The sequence below is a fragment of the Podarcis melisellensis genome (genome assembly GCF_964234715.1).
Source record: "Podarcis melisellensis genome assembly, chromosome: 7".
Taxonomy (NCBI): Eukaryota; Metazoa; Chordata; class Lepidosauria; order Squamata; family Lacertidae; genus Podarcis; species Podarcis melisellensis.
The window spans coordinates 39456534-39481331 of record NC_138539.1 but is presented as its reverse complement, the minus strand read 5'-3'; the positions used below and the strand labels follow the sequence as shown (position 1 = coordinate 39481331).

The following is a 24798-nucleotide window of genomic DNA, read 5'->3' as shown; positions in this document are numbered from 1 at the left end:
GGAGATCTCAAGAACTACAATGCATTATTTTCGGCTTCAGCTTTACAATGAAATTCAGCTGATGTTACATACGTTATGAATCCATTTTGCATGTACTCTTATATACAATTGCTGTAATAGATTGTTATATCTGTCAATTACTTTAGTTACCTCTTAACACTGTTTATAGGTTCCATTATCTTTATCTGTGCTGTTTGCACCTACAATATAGCCAGCACACACCATCACTTCAAGACTTGAAATTGGAATTATATACCTTGATTATTCTATCCTCTTTCAATTATAGGCATTGATTTCTCTTTTAGAAGATTAATGGCCCTTTCTGTAATGGTATAATTCTGCTAGCAATTTAATCTTATGTCTACATATTATCAAGTTTGATTATTTCTGATGTTTGTGTTCCTATAACTTTCTTTTAGACAAACCTGACTGCTGTGTAGTAAACTATTTGGAGTGCAATAAAATGGATCAGTTTGTAATTTGTGATTAATTTTATAGAAGCGCATTCAAAATCCAAGCATGTGATAGAAACAAAAAAAGGTGGATTGACTGTAAATACTGGGAAGAAAGACCAGTACACAATGGTAATGGGGCTGGAGATGGACCATGTCAGAGCAATACTGTATCTTTGGCTGAAAATCGAGCTGAAGGTAGCTATCTTGAGCCATAAACCATGATAAGTCACAGTGGAGCAGCTTCAGAAGTCAGAATGCAGGCAGTATAGTAGGAAATCAAGATTGAAGAGTGGTCCAGTGAGACTAAATAGCAACAACAAAATGACTTACTGCCAAGGAAAGGGGATAAGTAGAATTATCTTGCAATAAATTGGTCTCTCTCAATTCTTAGCCACCCTGTAGTGCCTGAATATAAACGAGGAGCAAGCTCTTAGGGGGTGGGAGTAGGTCATTTAGTTATCCAGACTAGTGTTATGCCTGTAAGTTAGTTACACTGGAAATTCAATATCCAAAAGACTTACCCAAAGCATACTTTATCCCTGCTGCCTCAACACTATTAAGTTAATCCAAGCCCACTAAGACTTCTGGACTTCTTTGCAGTCCCAGCTCAATTTGTCTTTCACAGCTATGATTTTTATAGTAGCAAACAGTCTGCTGTGAATTTTCAGGGGGAATGTGAAGCAGTACACAAGACTCTCTGATGCATGGTAAATTCTTGGTCACAATGTGTAGGAAACTCATATCAAAGAATTTGTGGAGAACAACTCTGTGGAGACTGTCAATGAATGTCCCTAGATCCTTGAGCAAACCATAGCATTCCTTTGAAAAAAAGGACAGTAGGGTCCTTTTAGTGATAAATTTGACAGCCTAATGGGATTACAGAATAATGTTTCTATGCCAGTGGGCAGGTGAGTTGCATGGCAAGTAAACAAGACACATTGATGATTTCTTACTGTATAGATATGCTGGATTGAATAAAACGAGACATGCATCAACAACTATAGATACTAACACATATATTTTGCAGCCGCAGGGCCATGTGCAGGAAGCCCCCAGGAGCCAGGAAGGGGTAGTAAAACATAAGAATAAACAGGCACAACAATGTTCTGGACCTGAAAACAGCCACAACTTTATTGATCACAGATGCTGGTAGGCTTTGGCTTAGGCACTGGGGATGTCTCTGAGTCAGTCTCCTGACTGATGGCTGACATTGAACAGGGTTGTATCTGGATGAAGGGATGCCTCACAATGCAGGGCAGCCAAGCTGACCCCCAGGCCAGTTATATTTTCAGTTGCACTAATGTTTCCAAACTAACAATATATAAAATTAACAAACTGGAATTTAACAGTGCAGATCACAAATAAAACTATATGGTAACACAAAGCAACTAACTTACTTTTCTGAACACTATTCAAAGTCTTGGTGCTGATCTTTAAAGCCCTAAATTGCCTTGGCCCTGTATACCTGAAGGAGCGTCTCCACCCCCATCGTTCAGCCCGGACACTGAGATCCAGTATCAAGGGCCTGCTGGTGGTTCCCTCACTGTGAGAAGTGAGGTTACAGGAAACCAGGCAGAGGGCCTTCTCGGTAGTGGCACCCACCCTGTGCAATGCCCTTCAATTAGATGTCAAGGAGATGAATATATCTTTTATGAAACATCTGAAGGCAGCCCTGTATAGGAAAACTTTTTAAGGTTTTATGTTTTATTATGTTTCTACATATGCTGGAAGCCGCCCAGAGCGGCTGGGGCAACTCAGTCAGATGGGCGGGGTATGATGATGATGATGATGATGATGATGATGATTTGAAAGACCCAGGTAAATAAAAAGGGTCTGAAATTGCATTTTGAAATGGCAGTTTTGAAAGCCAGACTTGAAGGTCAGCTGTCATTGATGTTATATGCTTTAGGGCAGATTAAGAAAATTAGAGAGCCTTTCTTTCTTTCTTTCTTTCTTTCTTTCTTTCTTTCTTTCTTTCTTTCTTTCTTCTTTCTTAACTTTGTATATGGAGAAAACAGAGTGTGAGAGTTAAATATATTCCCATTTCCATGGAATATAGCCAGTGCTTTTTTCTGGGGGGGGGGGTGCAGGGGTACGCATACCCCTAAACATTTTGTGAATCTAGGTTTGGCCTCATTGAGGGGCAGTCTTTCAATATAAGTAGGAAAATGAGAGTACCCCTAAACATTTTTAATGGAAAAAAGCACGGAATATAGCTTCCTGTGTGTGTGTGTGTGTGTGTGTGTGTGTGTGTGCATGAGTATGTGTGTTGTGTCTCTAACACCCAGTTATAGTGTGTATGTTGAGAGCAAGTGCTTAGATGAGGGTCTGCCCACACCATCTACTGGAATGCATCCCCCTAGCAGTTTTCTAACCAGTTAATATGGCCCTTGGCTGAAAAAGATTTCTCACCCCTGGACATATGGGTTGTAAAATCCAAAAAGATGAGTTTTTTACACAGGTTTTGATGGCGTTTTGTAAGAGTAAATGAGAAGCATGGGGAAGGCTTTCAAGGCAAACAGAGCCATTTGAGGTGGTTCAGAATGGTAGAGCTGAAAAAACAAATGGCACGGGGGGATATATATTGGGCTAAAGCAGCGGAAAAATTGGGGTGAACATGGGAAGGTTTGAAAATATGGGCAAGGGGTTGCATCTACTTTCCTGATCTCTGATCCCCACAGCATAGGTTTTTGCATGCAGGAACCACTTATTTGGTGTCCTATGAGCTGTTTATCTAACTATGGTTTTCTCCCCCCCCTTTTTTTGTAAGATTTCCTTTAGGTAAGTGAGCATATCAGTAATATAAATTACTGTACTTACAATTCTGCTGAAACAAAGTTATAGGGTCTCCCCCTTTCCCTGATCAATTTCATATCTTGCAATGCAGCAAGAGATGGTCTTGAATATTGCTTCTGATATCTTGTAGTCTTTTGAATTAACAGTTTGACAGGTGCTGTACGGTCTGAATCAAAAATATCCTTTTTATGTTAATAAATCTTTAATAAAAGAAAGGCCCGTCAGTGAAATCAATCTAATTCATTCGCATGATGTAGAGAGACAAGGGAACAATATATCAAAGAGCAATTGCTTTAAATTTCTGGGACTGCTTTAATACTGGGGGGGGAAATCCAGTGTGAAATATCAATGCATCTATATAGAACAAATGGCTTTATCTGCGTTGATAAATGACATGAGACATTATAAAATATTATCAAGGTTTTCAGAGAGAAAATTTTTTAAATGAACAAAATCCCTTGCTTATAAATTAAATATCCCCAGTTCTCACACATACTTGATTAACTTTATTTATGGGAACTAGCAGATCAGAATCTCAAGATATTGGACCTGCAAATGTAGGAGCCATCATGTAAATTATCTTCCTTATCTATCAGTTGGATAGCTAGCCATGGCAGTAGCAAACTCCACAAAGGCATTGTAGAAATCAGTTGTGTCTAAAAGTCATCAAGGGTATAGACCATTTTAGTTGGCCCTACATCTTTCTAGGGTCGGTAACTCCTATAATATTGGCACAAAGGTGACCAGCCTAGTAGCTGGATCTAGTCTACTGAGCCATTTCTGGTATTCCTGTGACAATTAGGTGCTTCTTGCCTTGAAAGATGGTCTTTCTTCCAGATTCAAAAGCAGCGACTCTTTGATGCAAAGGAAGTGCGCTTCCAATTCTTCTTAATTTTTGCTGCAGCTTGATTTTTTCCCCAATTTCCAGTAAAAAGCTACATTCAAAGTCACAAGTAGTTAGCAGATGAGATGTTTTTTCAATAAATCACAGCAACTCTTCCATGCTGCTAGTTTTGAACTAAGTAGAAACTAGAGAAGGGAAAATCTTTCGATGCATAAAAATACAATTGCTTAGGCCTAGTGTTTCAATTACAGTTTTAATCAGGGGTACTAAAAACAAAGACATGCTATATTCTCCAGGTAGTCTACTGTCAAGTAATTCATTTTACAGTGAATGCAGTTTAAAGGACAGTAACATTGTCTGAGTTATGCTTTTCTTTTGCTTCTAAAAGAGGTTAAAGACAGGCACTTGGATCACAATTTTTTTTTTTGCTCAACCCTGAGACTCAGGTTCATGGTCCACTACAAGATGAGTATCCTCACAAGTGATTATGACCATCATATGATACATGTTTTGGCAATGTTATGAATGATGTTTGGACAGCTGGTACATCTCTCTCAGTATAATATAATAGAGTTTCCTGTAACAAAACTGTCACATAAAGTTTGCAAACATGCTTGAATGCACTGTTAAGTATATTTGTTGCAACATCATTTTCACATAATAATCTAATGTGGGGAAGTGCAATTATATTCTTTTATGCAATGCAGTGAAAATTTATTTCCATCTTCTTTTTATTTCACACAGTTGCAAAGAAAACCAAAAAGAAGCATTTCATTAGGAATTTTAATTAACAGTGGGCTGTTTGCACAATTGAAGGCTTGAAATTATGTATGGGATGAGTTGTGCATGCCATGTATATTGTTGAATGACTTTCTGTGCTAATAAATCTTGAGTGACACATATGCACAATTCAAGACGTGGATTGTGTCAGTAGAAATTTCGTGGGACTTCTAGAAACAGGCTGTTGAATGTTGCATATTTTCATAACAAATGTTCATTGTATGTGTGTAGAATTTGTCAAAACTATTTGTATTTTCTGCCAGATAGTCTACACAGGCTGGACAGAAGAACGAGAACAAGATTCTCTTCAGGACAGAATGTATACACCAAAGTTTCTAGCGTTGAGAGGTTCTTCACTTTATAAATTTATAGCACCTCCAGTAAGTATTAGTACCATTTATTGGCTGCCCATTAAATGGTTTTTATGAAATTGATATAAAGGTTTTATGTTACTCCTGGGCATTTCATTCAGCTCTGTTGTAAGGAAAAGCAACAATAGTGATGGGAAAATTTGATTTATTAACACAAAATTGCTACGAAAAGAAATGACCTTACAACTAATTTTGTCCATTCCCAGTACTAAAATTTCTCTGTAAACTTAGAAACTCTCGGATCTTTATACAGCATGTTTCCATAAACTACCTTCTCTGTTGATGTCATAATCATGAAGAAATATCTAATAAGTATGAGGGGGGAAATTTTTGATAGAATTTTCTTCTAGTGTACAATTTTGTTTCTGACCATGTAACAAAAGAATGAGGTTGGGGAGATACCCTCGTTCTTTTCCTTAGATTACTGCAATATATTCTACATGAGGTAAAGGTAAATAAATGACCCCTGGATGGTTAAGTCCAGTCAAACTTGACTATGGGATGCAGCACTCATCTTGCTTCAGGCCGTGGGCGCCAACATTAGACCATGCTACAGAAGACTGCCTGATTCTTTCCCTATGCTGGAGCAAATCTGATAAGGAAGAAGAAAGGGAAAACTTTTCAGTGCATAGAAATATAACTCTTTAGGCCCAAAGTTTGATTAAGCTCTTAAACAGGATGCTAAAACAAAAAAAGACACTTTAGTCGGTCCGGAAGGCTGAGGTCAGGCTCTTCATACAGGCCACATATAAGGAGTGTATGAATCCCTTAGTGTGCTAGCTACACAGGCTTCCATTTTGTGTCCAGGTTCAATCCAATATTCTAGTGATGACCTTTGAAACCCTTTATAGTTTGACACCTGGATATCTGAAGGACTGTCTACTCCCATGTGAACAAACTCGGCTGCCTTCTGAGATCATTGTTAGAGGTCCTCCTCTGTGTGGCATCTGTGCCAAGTAAATATGCTGTGTCTTATTTGGCATGTGTCCAATAAAGAGGGTATATCACACTGAAACTGCTTTTGTAAGGAGCTTGCCCACAGAGATTGGTTTTGCAGAGCTTTCAGGTTATGCTTGTTGAATCATTCAGATTAGATTCCAGCCTTGTGAAGTGGTGCAGGGTTGGCAGGGCGGCATGAACAGCACCCCCTAGAAAAATGCACCTGGGGACATTGTCCCCCTCCAGCTATGCCTCTGAGGACATTGCCCCCCTCCAGCTATGCCCTTTCTAACCTCCACAAAGGTGAGTGGGAGTCATTATCAGAGCTCAGGGACGCATTCCAACCAGACAAAAGCACTCAAGGAGGATTTGAGGGCATAGCTGCAGAATAAGGGTGCAAGTGAGGAGGGGTGTAGCTTAAGGAGAGTCCCAAGGACCATATATGCCAGACTAGAGGGCCACATTTGGCCCTCAGGCCTAAGGTTTCCCACCCCTGCTGTACACCATAGTTTGACATTACTTTCCAACCGATGTAACTGGATGAAAAAACAGTTCAATTAAATTTTGTTTATTTTCACCCAAGGTTACTACGTGGGACTGGACACGAGCCGAAAGAACATTTTCTGTATATGAGATTATGTACAAAATTCTCAAGGTATGAAGAATAAAAATGCAACTTCATTGTACTGAGGGGAAGGAGGAATGGCTGTATTCACCAAACACAATTTAGTCATTGACTACTGCTAGCAAAATATCCCATGGAAGTCAAGTTGGTGGAGAAAAATGGTCTGTGTGAACAGTTTCAAAATGATAGAAATAATTTGGGGGAAAGGATCTAATGTGGGCTAAGATTTTGCCACTGACCTTGTAAGCATCATGTGGAATAAGAAGGGTAGCTTTGTCAGGAACCTTTCTTTTAACAAGGAACAATCATAGTCATTCCACAGACACCATATACACCTTAGAGTAGAGTAGAGTTTCCAACTCTGAGGGCCTGATTTTTCAAGGAGGCCTGAGCTACAGCACCTCATATGGCCAATGTCAGCACTGGGCCACCTTTGACAGTGTCTGGTGCTTTGACATCTACCGACACAGAGCATGACTGGCTACTGATGCTTCCTCCACACCCCCTTGTTTCAGGAGTAGAGGAAGCTGCCTTATACTAAGTTAGAACATTAGTACACCTAGTTCAGTTCTGTTCGTGCTGACTGGCAATCGCTCTTTGAGGTTCAGATAGGGGGCACAGTCAGTTCTACCTGGAGGTGCCAGGGATTGAACCTGGAACCTTCTACATGCAAAACATTTGCTTTGCCCCTGAGCTGCATCCCTTCATCGCAGGCATTCTAGTGAGCATAAGGACAGCTTGGAGCCACCATTTAACTTTCCTACAATGTCCCAAGCCAGTCACAATGTAGCATTGCTGAGAAATTGTGAGACATTTAAATGGCTGAGACCTACATTACATTGGGGGTGCTCCAGGGGTGTTCTTGTGTATTGTAGAAGTTGTGAATTGTGACAAAGGAATGGTGGCCCCAAGTTACCCTGGTGCTCGACTGTCACAGTGGGTGAAGTAAGCACTCATATGGGAGAGACCCACCAGAGGGCATTATGCCAAAAGAGTCCCTTCAAACCTGGAACCAGCCCTAACCGCTTTATTGTTGAATAGATTATGTGTTGGGTTCATTATTCAATTTTATTTAATCTGCTTCCAAATATTAGGTGAGGTTTGTTAATGATACCACAGCTTGCATGAAACCATATTGTAAATTTAGGGCAATTTCACAAATGACTCTAGGAATCGTAACCATAAATGTTCCCACATTTGCAATATGAATGAATGAATCACCTTGATCAGTACACACATTCACTTTTTAAGTGACTTCCCCCCTCATTTTTGTATCATATAAACACCATTGAGAAGTGACAAACTGGTAGCCAAATTGTTTTTTTAAAGTATTGAGTGTAAAAATGCAATTATTCTTATCTGATGTTTATCTTCACGTGCCATCTGTGCTTTACATTTAATGAAACATAATAAGATAGGGTTTATGATAGTCCAATTTGTTTTAAATGTAGAGCCCTAAATGCCAAGCAGTAAATGAATGATAACAAATAATTTTAAAGGGAGTTGTTAAAACAGCTAATGTACGCACAACAATACTTCACAGTATATCGTGTCTGGGATTATAGAAGTAGAAGTGGCTATTTGGCTAATGCCTTGCAACAGGAGCTGAATTTAAAACCATCATTTGCCCAACTTTACTATACCGTGGCATCTGGTGATCGGAAAATAAATTCAGCTTTATCACAACATTATGGCAAGAAATGAAGACTACTAGTTTCTACTGGAAGTGTTAAGATATGTTCTCCCATTACACTTAGTTTGAAAATTGTAATTTATCCTTAAGTGATGAACCATTTTTTTTTCAGAAACTTAGTCATTTCAGTCTTAATTTAATATTGTCTCTAGGGATTCAGTGCTGTAGCATCTAGTCAGTGTCATTTAGGCATGGTAAGGCCCTGAGCCTGGATATACTGTGTGCATAAGTAATTCTTAGCACACAAATGGCTGGACTCAAGGCAATGATTAGAACCAAGCCAGTCTTTCTGCATCATGTCCATTTATTGCACAAGGAAGAGGCATCATTTTATCCTAAATTCACTCCCCTGTTTCTGCCTCTGGCATTCTCTCTCCAAATGTGCTTTCCAATTTCTCATTTTCATTCTCCTTCCTCCCCTCATTTAGCTCTTGCTCTCTCTCCCTCTCTATCCCCAATGGCTCCCCTTGGCAATAGCCATTTAAGCAACAATCAACAATTACTAATGCTGATACTCCTCTGCTTAACTGAACACGATAATGGAACTTCTATAAAGGAAAATTTCACACCAAATGGTTTGGGGGACAGGACGGGCAAGGAATGGGACATGAAGCAATTCTCTTCTGAAGCTTTCCCTAGCACTGCATGTTAAGAAAGACAGGTATCTGCAGTGTCTGTCGACAGGCTTGCATTCCTGAGCAGATATTTTTCAAAAGTTACTATTGAGCATTGTGTCAACATGTTGAAAATTCCTTGTGCTGTCCAACCAGAGCCAGGGCCCATAAATTAAGGGAGTGGGGCCACAAAACAAACATTGTTCAGAGCAGGTTATCTCCAGTCTCTTTCAGTTCCATCATCAAGAAGCTTGAGAAGCTGAATTATTTTGCATCTAGTATCATACTTACAAGGTACTTTTAAGGTACACACAGAGAGAAATAGAGTCTGTGAAGCAGCAGACCAAATATATATAATGCCAAACCTTGGCATTTGTTGAGTACTTTTAATTTGAAATAATTTATTTTTAAGTCCTTGTCTCCCTTAGACAGATGTATTGCTCTCACTTAACATGAAAATCAGTATTAATTAGGCCAGCAAGTGTTGCACTTTCCCATTAGAAGAGATGCTGGTTTAAACTCTTCTGGGATATGAGCCAAGTACTTGACAGTTGTGCTACAGGCTTTATTACATTTGCATTCCCCTTACTCCCTACTTTCAACAACAACAACAAAAAGTAGAGCAAACTTTTTTGAGTACCTAGCTCAACATAAAGTTCTTTTTAGGGTTCTGTCTCCAGACATTAGAAACTGGAATAAGTTATGTAAATCAGTTGAATCTGAAAATGTTTACAGGTTGGTGTATGGAAATTCCACTGTGTCTAATTTGACCATGTATTAGACAAGACAGCACCTTCAGTAGATTTTAGGAATCAGTTACAATTGATTATTGATGATGCTTGAAGATGAGTGATTGAATAATTGCCTGAATGTGCGTGTTGTGTGGCTGGTGATCCATTTTACATGTAATTTATTTTTATTTTATTTTTTAAAGTCATAATGATTATCAAGTTTTATCTGGAATTATTTCTCTTCTTTTCCCCTCAACCTGAATCGGTCACTATGTCCAACTAGGAAATAAACTGGAACTTCTTTTTTAAATCAAATTTTATTACAAGTTTCAAACACAGAATACAATAAAAGCCAAACTAATCTACAGAAGAGAAATAATAAAAAGGCAAGAATAAAAAAAGGAATAAAATAAAGAAGAAAGGAAACTCCTATTAGCCCCATCCAGCCTGGTCCCTGGTCAGGGGTGAGAGTAGTTAAAAGCCAACATCTGGAGGGTCATGTGCAGTTCCAGCAGCTGTAGCCTTGGAAGCACAAGAACTGGGACTGAGCCTTCCTCTGTTACAATACAAAGGAGGAGCCAAATGCCCAAGTACTAATATATAGAAAGAAACATCAGCAGCTAGTATATCAAACTTACCTGAGCTCATTATGAAAGAAGCAAACTAATCAGTTCTGGCATATTTATCCAAGATATGTGAATCTCAAAATACAAACCAGGAGGATGACAGAAAGAATAGTAGCACAGCATAGTTGAGCTAGGAGCAGGTGAGTTGGCACAGAGATCTTTTGATGGACAGGAATCAGAAAACGGAGCAGGGATTGATAGCTTTTTCCATTTCATTTTCCATCTTTTTCCCATGGTTACATGTTCTGCTCAGGCTCTCTTCCGTTATTTTCCATTTAAAATTTATATAATGTGTTTTCCTCATGCAGCTATCAGTTGCTACAATTTCAAGTAAACCTTTTTTCTTTTATTGATGCGTGTCATCACATCTAGATTCTTTTCTTCATTTTTGATGGGTGCTTGAATGTGCATCAGTGTGTGGATGCCAGTTTTCTTCACCGCTGCTTTTAATGGTGTGTGCATTTGGACACTGCCTACAAGAGGGAAAAGGACAAGTCTTTCCCTTCAGTAAAGCCCAGTGAATGAGGTGAAATTGACATTACTTTCGTCAGTTTCATTTCTTGCTTTTGCCTCTAATAACCTCAGAAGATTCTGATGTTTCAGCTCTGCACCTATTTACTCAGTAGAATATCAGCTTAAATCAATGAGATGATTTCAGAAGCATCCATTATGTAATTAAAATAAAAATCTGGCTATTCCTACCATCCACTAGCAAAATCTAAACTAAATTGTCCTGTGTTTCTTTATCACATGTGCAAGGCACAAACGTCTTTAATAAAGTTGTTCCCCATTTATTACAGAAAGCTCTATATCCTTATTTAAGGGGGAGAGATGCAATTAGCTTTATCTGCCATGGAGATGAAAGGGAAAATTCACCTGCTAAATGTGTACATATCAGATACATATCAGTTAAACATTTAGAAATCTTGTCATAATATGTTGGTATCAGGCCCACTTGAAAATCACAGCCTCTGAACCATGTGCCCTCTCCCCCAATCTCAGCTGTTTGATTATTGTTGATGGGTTTCTTTAAAAAGGCATTTTGTACATGCTTAAATACATTCTTGTCTTTGCTGTACACCCACCCCCACAGTCTCTATTCTGAGTTGACCCACTCAGGTGAATTGGTAAAACTTTATTGCACTACAGCAGAGGTGGGGGAACTTTTTTGGCCTGTGGGGCTGGTCTTTATATCCCCACCCTAGAAGACTGCAGCTGACAGGTGGGCAGTTAATCACCTGACATCCCTATGACATCAGGTGATTCTGTACTTTGAAGCCCTGGCTGTTGGGACTTCAAAGCACAACAAAGGGCTGTTTGAGAGACCTTTTGCAAACAGGCCCACACCGTTCTTCAAACTTCTGATGTCAAGTGCAAGGCAGAGAGATGTGGCTTGCCCATAAATGCATCACAGGCCACGATTGGCTAGAGAACAGTATACAGTGGTACCTTGGGTTACATGTGCTTCAGGTTACAGACTCCGCTAACCCAGAAATAGTACCTCGGGTTAAGAACTTTGCTTAACCCAGCAGCAGCAGGAGGCCCCATTAGCTAAAGTGGTGCTTCAGGTTAAGAACACTTTCAGGTTAAGAACGGACCTCCGGAACGAATTACCGTATTTTTCGCACCATAGGACGCACCGGACAATAGGACGCTAAAGCAGCCCCCCGCGACCCTCTCCCGGTTGGAGAGGTGACGCGCGCCTATGGCAGGAGCCTCCATAGGCGCGCGTCATCTCTCCAGCCGGGAGAGCACGCAGGGGGCTAAAGCAGCCCCCCGCGACCCTCTCCCGGCTGGAGAGGTGACACGCGCCTATGGCAGGAGCCTCCATAGGCGCGCGTCACCTCTCCAGCCGGGAGAGCACGCGCGGGGCTAAAGCAGCCCCCCGCGACCCTCTCCCGGCTGGAGAGGTGACGCGCGCCTATGGCAGGAGCCTCCATAGGCGCGCGTCACCTCTCCAGCCGGGAGAGCATGCGCGGGGCTAAAGCAGCCCCCCGCAACCGTCTCCCGGCTGGAGACGCGGGGCTGGGGCGGGGGAAGCCCGAGCTTCCCCCTCCCCCAGAACGGGACCCAGAGCCATGCCGAAGCTGCGCGCAGCTTTGGCATCGCTCTGGGAGCTTGCGGGGCTGAGGGAGGAGGAAGCCCTCCGCCAGCCTCCAAACCGTGTCGGGAGACAGCGGGAGGGCACGCTGCGCCTCTCCCGCTGTCTCCCGAGTTTGCGGGGCTGGCGACGGGGAGGAGCAGGCTTCTTCCCCCCCCCGCCAGCCTTCTAGCCAAGTCGGGGGACAGCGGGACGGGTGCGCTACGCCTCTCCCGCTGTCCCCCGAGTTTGCGGGGCTGGCGACAGGGAGGAGCAGGCTTCTCCCCCCGCCACCCTTCTAACCAAGTCGGGGGACAGCGGGATGGTGGCGTTCCGCCTCCCCGCTGTCCCCCGAGCTTGTGGGGCTGGCGGTGGGGCTCTCCTGAAGCCTGGAGAGTGAGAGGGGTCAGTGCGCACCAACCCCTCTCGCTCTCCAGCTTCAGCAAAGCCTGCATTCGCACCATAGGACGCACACACATTTCCCCTTCATTCTTGGAGGGCAAAAAGTGCGTCCTATGGTGCGAAAAATACGGTAAGTACTTAACCCGAGGTACCACTTGTAAAGGGGAAATAGGATGAAATTGATTAATCTCTTTTTTATATTAAAAAAACCCTTTAAAAATTAACTATGCACTATCAGCAGCTATAGGACATTTTGTATCCCACTCTTTCTCCATGGAACAGAAAGCCACACATTATCTTAACAGTCCCCTTGTTATGAGATCATGACTGGCAACTTAAGGCCATGCAGTGAGCTTGAAGGCTAATTACATTTAGGAACAAAGCTCCAGGCAGACTCCAAGGACTCAGTGAAATCCCCAGGTGGATTAAAAGTGATTTAAATTAGATGCAGGGAAATGCAAACATATCCCAATGGAGTTGTTCAGCTCAGAAGAAATCATTCAGTGTACAATTGGGTCTAAAGGGCAAAGAATCCTGGTGGCGGGTTATGCAAAGAAGCAAGATGTTGAAGTGTGTTTGTATTTGAAGGAGAGGCCCCTAATTGCGTAGGTTGTTGCTCAAGAATCAGAGTGATGAGAATACCCTCCTTTTCAATTGTGGAAGAGAATGACAACATTTCCCCAAGTACCTTTAAATCTGGATGCATCACTTGTAAATGTTAATTCCACATAGACGGTGGAGGGAAAGCACTCTTAGTTATATGTGCATGCCAGTCAGCACAGTTTCCTTCATTTAGTTTATAGAACCAGCAAATTGCAACTACAACAACAACAGCAACAAAACTAATTACACCACCACTTGTGGAAAATAGCCTAAGACTGTTTGGAGGGTCTCGATTCCTCAAGCAGGATACCTCAAAACCTCCAACGGGCCTAGATTCAAGAGCCTGCAGCCCTTATGACAGATGACATACATTCACTGCTAAACGAATAGCAGAAAAGTCCAATAATTTGAGAACTGTTTGAATGGATTTGGTTTATTTTCTTTATCCGAAGCCTTGCCAAAAAGAAATTGTAGTGTTTTTCAGCAGAGTAAAGAAATTGTTGGTGTATATTCTGTGCATGAATACACGAAATATATGACACACTTCTGAGCCATTTTAAGACTGGTAGCTTTGGGAACTATTCAGAAATTGGACACTGGCACCTGTGAATCCTTGTAGCCAAACTGTGCTCTGCTACTTGGTGTGAAAATTCTAAAACATTTTTTTATTTCAAAGCCATTTAAATGCTGAGACTAATGTGGGCTGAATAAAAATTACATGGCACTTTGTTCTGCATCTAACATGTGGGTCTGTACTGTAAGAAATATTAATTGATGTATGCAAGATTATATAACTCCAGGTTTTCATCAGGACAGTGATCTACTGGATCGTCGAAAACACTGCTTTGGTGTCCAGTCTGAAACGGGAGAGGATCTCTACTTTTCTGTGGAATTAGAATGTGACCTCATATTATGGGAAAAGGCCTTCCAATCAGCAACTTTTTTAGAAGTGGAACGAATACAGGTAAGAAACATGCGGTGTCAAATTCATTTTGGGTTATTATTATGCAATACATTTTATGTGATACTCAGTGCTTTTTCTGTGGGTACGCAGGGGTAGGCATACCCCTAAACACTTTGTGAATCTAAGTTTGGTCTCATTGAGGGGCAGTATTTAAATATGAGTAGGAAAATGAGAGAACCCCTAAACATTTTTCTTTTCTTTCTTTTTTTTAAAAAAGCACTGATGATAGTGATAGTTATTACCAAAGACTTTTTTGGGGGGAGGGGGGAGGTTTGGAATATTTAATGGGAAAAAGAGTTAATGATCTACTACAAATTGTTTCCATACAGGGAAAAAAATCTCATTTAAAAACAAAACAAGATAGGGTTCTGTATACACTTTTAGTTTTTGAAACCCAAACACTGAAAGTACTAGTGAGATTAGGTGTGGTTGTTTGATACGTTCTTGACCAAACCAAAATGGCGGTTCAGCAGCTAGAAGCATTAAGTTGTAGCCTTCTGTTATTTTGCTTATTTCCTTAGCTTTTGCTTTGAAAATGAAAAATATCTGCTAATGAGATAAGGATAAACAATGGTGTGGCAGCACAGTGCATCCCAATAGTGGGGCTAGAAGCTTGAATCTGGGAAACTTGGGCCCAGATCATCCATGAAGCTTGTTGCATGGCCTTGGGCTAGTCACTATCAGCATAGCGGTTCTGATCTCATGGTAGAATTTATTCAAGAAGACAACGAGAAATTGGAATTTTATGGGATGGTAAAGGAGAGACCAGGACTTGGTAACATACATCTCACTGTCAACCAGAATGTTGTTGGTTTGAGTCCACCCAGGGACTCAAAGATTCTTGCATTGCAGGGGTTGGGCTAGATCAGGCATGGCCCAACTTGGCCCTCCAGCTGTTTTGGGATTACAACTGCCATCATCCCACGCTAACAGGACCAGTGGTCAGGGATGGTGGGAATTGTAGTCCCAAAACAGCTGGAGGGCCAAGTTGGGCCATGAATACCTTCCAACCCTACAAGTCTGTGATTGTATAAGTGCAGATGATTTCAGGGTGGCAGAAGAAATTGGGAGTCACTATGTTGTTACATAAATATTTATAAGAATAGAACATCTATTATTTTATTATACTTCATGCTTTTGAAATACTTTGGATGGGTATCTCTTATATTAATGGGTATAGTTTACATCCATTCCTGTTCTAGTAAATCAGCTTTCTCCCCTCTCCCCAACTTATCCAGGATCACAAATAGTGTCACGGATCACAAATAATGCACTTTTAATGCAAGTATTACGATTCTGCAATACTGATTGATGAATGACTCCCCTCCCCTCTAACCCTATAAACCTCTTAGCCCATTTTCAATTAATTACAATATGTTTCAAGTTGATATGCAGCCAGTGTTGGGCAGATCAATCAGATTGATTCAGTTGGCAGAGGCACAGAACCTGGTTACTATTTTGAGTTTTTACATATACCGAATAGTGCCAAAGCTCCTTCTTTTCACATAGAAACCTGGGAAAATCACATAGTGTCTTGAGGGCAGGGAATGCTTCTGTGTAATATAATGGGGCAACCTTTACAAAAGAAAATGCATCTTGTTAGGAAATGTATGCAGTGGTGTGTTCTACTTGTTGAATAATGGATTTGCAGATAGTTCATCTCACTCAGATCAGTAGGATATGTAGCACTACAGCTTTGTTTAAATAACAGTCATAATGTACAACTATTGAGGTAAAGGGACCCCTGACCATTAGGTCCAGTCGTGGCCAACTCTGGGGTTGCGGTGCTCATCTCGCTTTATTGGCCGAGGGAGCCAACGTACAGCTTTCGGGTCATGTGGCCAGCATGACTAGTTTATACTAATTTGTACCTTTATGAACATTTTAAAAATTCGAACTTACATTTATGACCTTGTATCAACACTGATTTTGGAAAACTGGAATTCTGGCATGAACTTAGTAGCCAAGAGTCTCTGAACCTTTTCCACTTTAGAAATGGGCTTGGATGAGCTTTTTCCTCCATTGAATTCTCTCCCACTTCAAACATCTCCTACTAAGCTATAGTATACTTCAGGTTTTGGGGCCTGAGGAACATAATGCTTCAGTCTCTGCTCCTGAACTAGGGCAACTGAATTATTCACAGACCCAGTTTTAAGATTCTGTACTTTTTGCACATGGTAGATTAAATATTGAGTTGCCTCTTATATGGGAAACTTTCATTCTGAATAGGGGTTTTTTCCATCTTTTTCAGCGTGTGAAATCAATAATCAAAAGCAAATAATTCACTCTTTTTATGGCAGGTGTAATGTTTTAACGGTTTATATTAGATCTGTACGAACTTTGACATTATGTGCTCTCTTGGCAGCATTCTTCAATTTATTCTCTCCAAGTTCACAGCAAAGGGGATTAATTAAAGTAAGCTGAAAAGCTACAGGTGAAATAAAACCTCTGATTAGGAGCCAGAAAGTGAGAGGCTAGAGACTGACCCTTTACCACTCTAACCTGTGGTGCACATTAATATCTCTTTACCAATTTGTGACAGCTGCTCAAAGCCCGTTATAATCTTTCACCTTTCAATATTTCCTGCTAGGAGTTGTGCTTGTTACTCATAGCTTTGTAGCTGGGGGAGTGGGGAGGGGAAGACTGATCCTTAGGTGAAGTAATTGATGGAGCAAATCTAGCACTTGCAGAGGTATTGAACTGCTAAATTAGAACACTAAGGTGGATGGCCAGTGCGTTTAGAACAGAACTTTCCTTCAGTCTAAAGTTACTTCCTCATGCTTACCTGCCACACAGGTTAAAGCAGGTGTTGGGAACTTTTGGCTCGCCATGTGTTGAAAACGGCAGCTCCCATCAGCCCCAGCCAGCATGGCCGATGGTCAGGGATTATGAGAGTTGTAGTTCAACGTCATCCAGAGGGCCACAGGTTCCTCACACCTGTGTTTTAAAGTAACCCACATCACTTCTTCAACACAAGGTGCCACTGCAGTCCTTTACATAAAGAAGTTACTTTGCCCAGAAATTTGAGATAGGGATACATTTATGAATGTGTGTAACAGTGAGCATCCAAACCCTAAGTAAGGTATCTGAGGGACTGAAAAGAATTATGAGGCTCTGTTTCCAGCCCAATGATCTCTGTGTTTTAATCATTTTTATAACTGAAAGATATGACAAAAGGAAGCAATTGTGGGTGGGTGTTTTTTTGCAAGTTAATAAAATTAAACATTTATGCCCATAACATTTATTACTACATAATATACTAAATATTAATAAAACTTACATGAAGTTGGTGAGCTTTAACAAGCAGTTGAGTCACAAATATGGCTGCTTATGAGGCTTTCCATTGATTACTTCATTTTTTATTTTTCTCTGTGGAATGATTTGTTTCACCCACAAAATCAAAAATCATTTATTTTCTCCTATTACTTTTACTGGATGTTTTATGTACTAGTTTTTGCTAATAATTTTAAGCCCAGTATTTAATTTTATTTCTCTTGCAATAAACATTTTCTGGAAATCTTACCAAAAAAAAAGAGACAGCATCTGCATCTATGTACTCTGCTCTAAATTTTCCAACTTTGATAGGACTAATAATAATTAACTGGATGCAGGAATGCAGTTGTTGTTATTGTTGTTGTTTTAGTTGAGTGCAATTCACATATACACAAATGTGTAACAGTGTATGCTAAGTTGGATTTCAATGGCAGACTTCAATTTCTCTGGATTGCATTCAGAGGCTTGGAATCAAAGTTCCCTGCACATGAATATGAAAGGTGCTTTGACATATTGGGGGTGGGGGGAGCAATGATTCCTAGCAGCCGTCCCTCACATGCTGTTTCACCTCAGGAAGTCTCGTTCCACACCCAGTAAGCATGGAATGCCTTTGCCCACCAGCACTGGGGCCCATAGACTGCAGCAAAATGCCCTTGCAAAGGGGAGAGGAAAGCCTTCCACTTGGGACCCACCCACCCTCTGGTTAGAACCTTCACTGAGCAATTTTGAGTAGCTGGTTGACAGGGCCGGAAATAATTTTTTTCACTCAACCTGATTGGCACTTCCCTCTCACCTTTCCCCCAGTGAAATTATGGTCTTCCTTTGTTAGGCGGAACAACATTGTTTGTTGAGGGCAGAAATGGTATTAGGCACAATCCACATAGGATGGGAGAGCCCATAAAGGGCCTGAGGGGGCAATTGACCATGGCACCTCCAAGCTTGGGTTGAGGTGCCTGGTTGGAATCTGCACCCTGGTCACCCAGTGAGACCTTGCTTGCTTGGCTTGCACTACACAAAGTTCAGCACTGGCTGACTCCCATGAAATGGGTTTGGGGTGGTCCAAACCCAGGAGACCCGTTCCATCATGGAATGATTACATAATCCAGGCCCCAATGTCATGTCAACCCTTACCCTGCCTTTTGCTGTCAATAAAGATTTTATTCCATCACTGTTCTAGGGTCTGGTTATTTTGCTACTCTGATGGGTCACATATTGTGCCTGCCTGGGCCTTACCTTTTGAGGGGAGGAACAAGTGCCTGTTGTGGCAGGAAATAATGAAATCCCATGGATCAATTCTTCAGATCCATGCCAGTATTTATACTTTGTTGAGCCATGCCATATTCACCTGTGGAACACATGGCTCCAACATCTGAGCTATATCCAATTGTTTATCATGCTATATAGAAAATATGTCCCAGTAGTTTGAATTATAAATGATACTTTTTGAGGACTGCTCTGGCAATGGCAGTTGAGAAATGATTCATACTATCCATTTGCTAGCAGAGCTTTTCTAGAATGGACTCTTGCTCTTTTCATTCCATCTCTCCCCCCCCCCCCGACTTTCCTTGCTTCCCTCCAAATATTTGTGGTTGTCATGGGAGATAATAAAGTAATAATCTAAAGTCAACAGCCCTGGAGACGAATGCAGAATCAAGAAAGCTTGCCTCCTCAGCTATGGGCCAAATTTCTGTGGCTCTTCTTCCATTCAACCCTACCTTTCCCCCCTTTTTTCCGCCACCTATTTGGGATGGGACAATTCCTTTAGCATCTGAAGATATTTAGTTTGTCTTATTTTTATGCCTTTTCCAACATCTAAACATGGGCTGCCTAGAATTACTTGAAAAAGCTGTCCCACACGAAGGTGGTGCATATTGAATGGCACTTGTTTCAAAACACTGCTGTTCCAAAGAGCTCTAGTAACCCTTTTGGTTTGATAAGGGAATTAGACACCTGACACATACTTTGCAACCTGCATATGTTTACAAAATGAGTACTTTTAAAAATGTGGAAGTATAGCATATAAGTAGTGCAATGAATACCCATCTCAGTGTCCCAACTAGCTGGTTATTCTTGGTGCGTTCTATTCTGTTCCAAATATGGGAATGTGCCTGGGCTGTTTACAGGGACCTTCTAGGAAGATTTGGAAGACTGACAGCATTGGATTTGCCCCTTTCATCCATGTGAACTCATTTGTGATCTCTGTATGGGCTAAGAATCTAGAGTCAGCCCTTCAGGCTCCCTTCTTTTCTTGTGCAAAAAGCAGTGGCACGAAGAGATATCTCTCGCTCTATGCTCCCCCTCTCCACTCTTTATTCCCCCCCCCTTGAATTTTGCCCTGATGCTGAGTAGGGCTATCTTCAAAAAGTGTAGCAACTGTGTGAGTAAAGTTGTTGACCTTCGCAGTCACTGCCTCACATGCCTCAAAGAGGCTGACATCATTAAAATGTGAAAGTTTTTTTGCAGAAGTCTTGCAGAAAGTGCTCAGGAAACAAATTGTTGCCACCATGGACATTTCTCCCAAAGGCCATGCAGTAATTGATACTATGCAGGGGTGTAAAGGAAGGGATCCAGTATACCCAGTCTTCCAGAGCTTTCTAGAAAGTTCCACCAGTAGGTTGTGCAGGTGCTTTTCCATATCTGTGACTGCATATACAGGTGAGCCACTTTAGGTTTTGGTGTTATTTGTTTGTTTATTGAAATCATGTTAGTTATGAATTATATGATTTGAGAGAATTTTTTTTGGGGGGTGCTGTTGTCAGAAAACAGAAATCTGAATTTAAATTGATAGGAATCACTTCGCAGTGGACAACTTAATTAGCGATCAAATTATTTCTGCTTGGCAGTGTCTGTTTAAACATTTATTTTGTGTAAAAAGTCCTTAAGTCATTGTTCTTCTAGCTCTAAACTAGGGTTTTCATCAGTCTCAGAAGGATTTCAAGAGATTTGTCTCTGACTTTAATGTGAAAAGGTAGCATCTTTCATAAGCACTTCTGTGATGAGTAGCTTGGCCTTTTCAAGCTCTGCTGTGCACTTCACATCTTGACAATGATGTTCTGATCAGAAAAATACCTAATTTGCGCTGAGCGGTACTAGCTTGGCATTAGGAACCAGAAGCCAACTATCAAACAAGGAGCTCAGTAGGAGTATGTAATTTGTTGTTAACTGAAACTCAGTGTTGAACAGTTTCATTTTATCAATGCAAACCAAAATGTCACACTGCATGGGGGGAGGGGTTTGGAGAAATAAGAAACTCAAAATAAAGGTAGTTCTTCCGATTGCCTTAAATGTTAGAAGTGCTGTATTAGCAACTTGCTGACAGGGAAGTTTGGTCATTTGCCCTTATCAACACATTTCCTTACATAAATTATTTGAAAATGAATTTTTTTGGGGGGGTCAACTATAATACTAATCATAAAAATAGATAAATGCAGGTCCATCAAATAGTTAGGTTGAAGTTCACAAGAGCCTCACTAGGAAAATTCAGGGAACCTAAGAGTCTTCTTATCCCTTGTCTTCTTTGATGAGCCATTACATCAACAGCAAATACCTAGTCATTATATATTTTGTTTACATACTCACTTCCAATAAAATATGTTTATCTTGCATTAAAGTAATGGGACATAAAAGCTGCATATAAAAGTGCCTCTTTATTTACCAAAGGTGCATGTGTCCCCAGTCATATGTGAGCAGATGTATTCCATATGTGATCAGAAATTAGGAGGTGATGCATTTCACTCTCAATTACTTCATTTACATTGAGGAATGGGCAAAGACAGTTGAATTCCAATAAAGTGGTACCTTAGTATACAAACTTAATCTGTTCTGGAAGTCCATTCTTTAAAAAAAGCATTCTTAAACCAAGGCGTGCTTTCCCATAGCAGTGGGGGACTCAGTTTACAAATGGAACACACTCAACAGGAAGTGAAACATGTTCTTATTCCAAGGCAAAGTTCACAAACCAAAACACCTACTTCCGGGTTTGCAGTGTTCTTAATTCAAGTTGTTCATAAAGTACCACTGTATTTACTTACCTACTATGCTAAATTGTAGCCAGATAGTCAGGGGTGGCACATCCTGCTTCACCACCTGAGGAAAAATGGGAGGTATTGCATTGCACTGCTGCCACCACCACCCCTACAACCCCCTGCCTGTTTCTGCCGCTGCTGCCTGCTATTCTGCCACTGAACACTAAGCCCCTATGTGTTTTCCATGTAGGTAGAGGTAGAAGCTCTCTTTCATGGAATGCAAATAGCCAGTTGATTGAATGGCTAAGGGTTTGTGTTATTTGCAAAGATGTATTTTGTTCTTGCCAGGGCTAATTTGTAACTAAACGGGTATTTCCCCTTAGCTATAATTTTTCAAAATACATGTACTCAACTGAAGCGCTATCTAACACGCTGTGTTTTTCAATCTTTCCTAGTGCAAGACATATGCCTGTGTTCTGGAGAGTCATCTTATGGGGCTTACCATAGACTTTGGCATGGGTTTCGTATGCTTTGATGCTGCAACAAAGGTAAGGCCATAAGAAGATGTTTACATGCTGTTAATGATTCATTTCCAAGAATTATCTTTTCAATTGAGAGTTGAGCCATTGTTTGAAGTTTGAAGTCTGTCACTATGCTGTATTTGCCTTCCCCCCATATGAACCAACCTGGACCCTGTGATCATAATCTGAGGCTCTCCATGAGAGGTCCTGAGGGTGGCAACACAAGAACGGGCCTTATCTGCAGTGGATCCCCGCTTGTGGAATGCTCTCCCCAGGGAGGCTTGCCTGGCACATTCACTGCATATCTTTAAGTGCCAGGCAAAAACATCCCTCTTCTCCCAGATTTTAGGCTAATTAAAGAATCTATGGCATTTAAAACTTGGAGATCTTGTTTTTGTATACAGTACATACTATGGTATGTATTTTTCTGTTTTTATATTGTAAATCACCCTGTGATCCTCAGATGAAGGGTAGTATAGAAATTTAATAAATAATAATTTTATCCTATCACATTCTCAATATGCTTTTTAAAATAGTTTCTGCAGGACTTATTTCTGTAGCATGTTCTTGAGATGGAATGCATGAATTGATCCTTTTATACACTCCCTGCTCTTCTACTTGTTCCATCTCCTTTCCTTTCTCTCCCCCTTCTCCATGAAAATCATAAAGCACACCCATGTGCTTTATGAGCATCATAAAGCTTCTCCACGAACATCATAAAACACAAAGCTCTAAAAAGGGACAAACCTCTAGAGATATGGCCAAAGTTCACATGAAGTTTGGCATTCAGTATGGCGTTCCATTTGAAGAGAAGCATTGCATCTCTGGAATTCTTTTCCAGTTTAGTTTAGTTGTTTTTTTCTAATTCAGTTTAGAGATGAACTCCTTCTTTACCTAATCTCTCTTACCTGGTAGCAGGTGCTGCTGCTCTGGTGGCAGAGAATGTGTGGGGACATCTTTCCTTGCCTCACCCTCCTTCCCACAGCAGCAATCTTGATGCCAGGAGCTTGGGGAAATATAAAACCTTCATACTGTTACCACAAGAGCAGAAAGTGCTGCCACTGGGCAAGGGGATTTGGGTGCTTATGAGAAGTGGGGAGGGGGGAGCAGCATTAAGCACTGCACTCACACTGATGCCATTGGGAGAATGACAGAGTCCATTCTTGCTTTTAACTGGTTCAGAATAAACTCAGCCAATTTTCCAGTCTCATGGAGGAACGGGAGAAACTCATTTTGACAAGCCTAATTATAAATGTAATCCGTGCAAACTTGCCCATTGCTACAAATTTCTTAAACAAACGAGAAAAGGGACTGAAGCTTTTAGCATGCAGACAATATGCTTTTGAATCATAGCCCTTCATTCCGTGGCCCTGATTGAGGGAGCCGGAAGCAGAGAATGGGGTTTTGGTTGTGTCCCCCTCCATAGTAAGAGCTCTGACAGTGCTGATAACCTATAATGCATTCAAAAAAAAGGTGCCTGTGCCAGCTTCTGTTTCCTCCTCCCACTCACAACAAATGATACGGAGTGAAATAGGTTTCTACTTGCAGATTGTTTTCTCTGGATCAGGGTGATTGTTTTATTATCTAGATGTTAATAGAAAAATCACAATCCACATTGGTCAAATGTCAAGATTGCACTTTCTCTATGAGAGTCATGAAAAACAAAGCACAGTTTGTTTTTCTTCTTCCATGGTGTTACTTTCCTCTAAAATCTCTTTCAACACCATTTCATCTGATAGAATCCATCAGATAGGAAACTGCACTAACAAAACTATTAACATAGTTATGGCTTCGGATTTATATTTTCAGAACAGAAGAAACCACACACAGATATCTTAATCAACATATCCAGCTGGCAACAGTGTCAGAATAAGAGAAATGTCTGCCTTCCAGACAGAAACCATTAGAATCAGCCTCAGTCCTTGTAATATTTTCTCTAGCCTTATAAAACCCTACTTTGCTCACTCACCTGAAGCAAGTAATTTGCTTTGACAGGCCACTGACATACTATCAGCTTTTACATTATCATGATTACCGCAAACCTGATCTATACTTCACTGAAGTCAGTGGGTGCCTTTCCATTGATTTCTCTCCCCCCCCCGCAAAAATATACCCCAGGCCTCCTCAAAGAACACTGCAGATTATTTTCCCAAGGTATTTACTTGCCAGAAGAATAAATTTGGTTTGGAACCCCCACATACCCCCATTCATATTCTCCTTGTGCACATTACTGTGTTTTTATTATTAAGAGCTGGGCCAAATTTCTGACAGCTTCAATTTTCATGTCAAAAATAGCACTTCTGACCAATCAGGGTCTTTATTGATCAGCTAAGCAATGTGCAGGAAAATTGTGAGAGTTTCTGCATGTATCATCCATATCAGTACACAATTCACTGCTCAGCGGTGTTGAAAAGTCCCTGATCTGGCCCACAAGAAAATGCCAGAAGGGTTTTGAGATCTCTGAGCTTTTCTCACCAAACTTTGAGAGAGCCTCTGACTCAACTGAGTGAATCCAT

At 40.9% G+C, this 24798-nt stretch overlaps 1 protein-coding gene across 2 annotated transcripts in view; it reads left to right on the top strand.

The window, feature by feature from the left end:
- SNTG1 (syntrophin gamma 1) overlaps positions 1-24798 on the top strand; it is a 215569-nt gene that overhangs the window by 177114 nt on the left and 13657 nt on the right. For both annotated transcript variants that reach the window (XM_081917551.1, XM_081917550.1), the window contains 4 exons: positions 5139-5255; positions 6769-6840; positions 14371-14523; positions 22217-22309. In XM_081917551.1, the coding sequence (XP_081773677.1) occupies positions 5139-5255; positions 6769-6840; positions 14371-14523; positions 22217-22309 (435 nt within the window). The remainder of the gene's footprint in view (positions 1-5138; positions 5256-6768; positions 6841-14370; positions 14524-22216; positions 22310-24798) is intronic.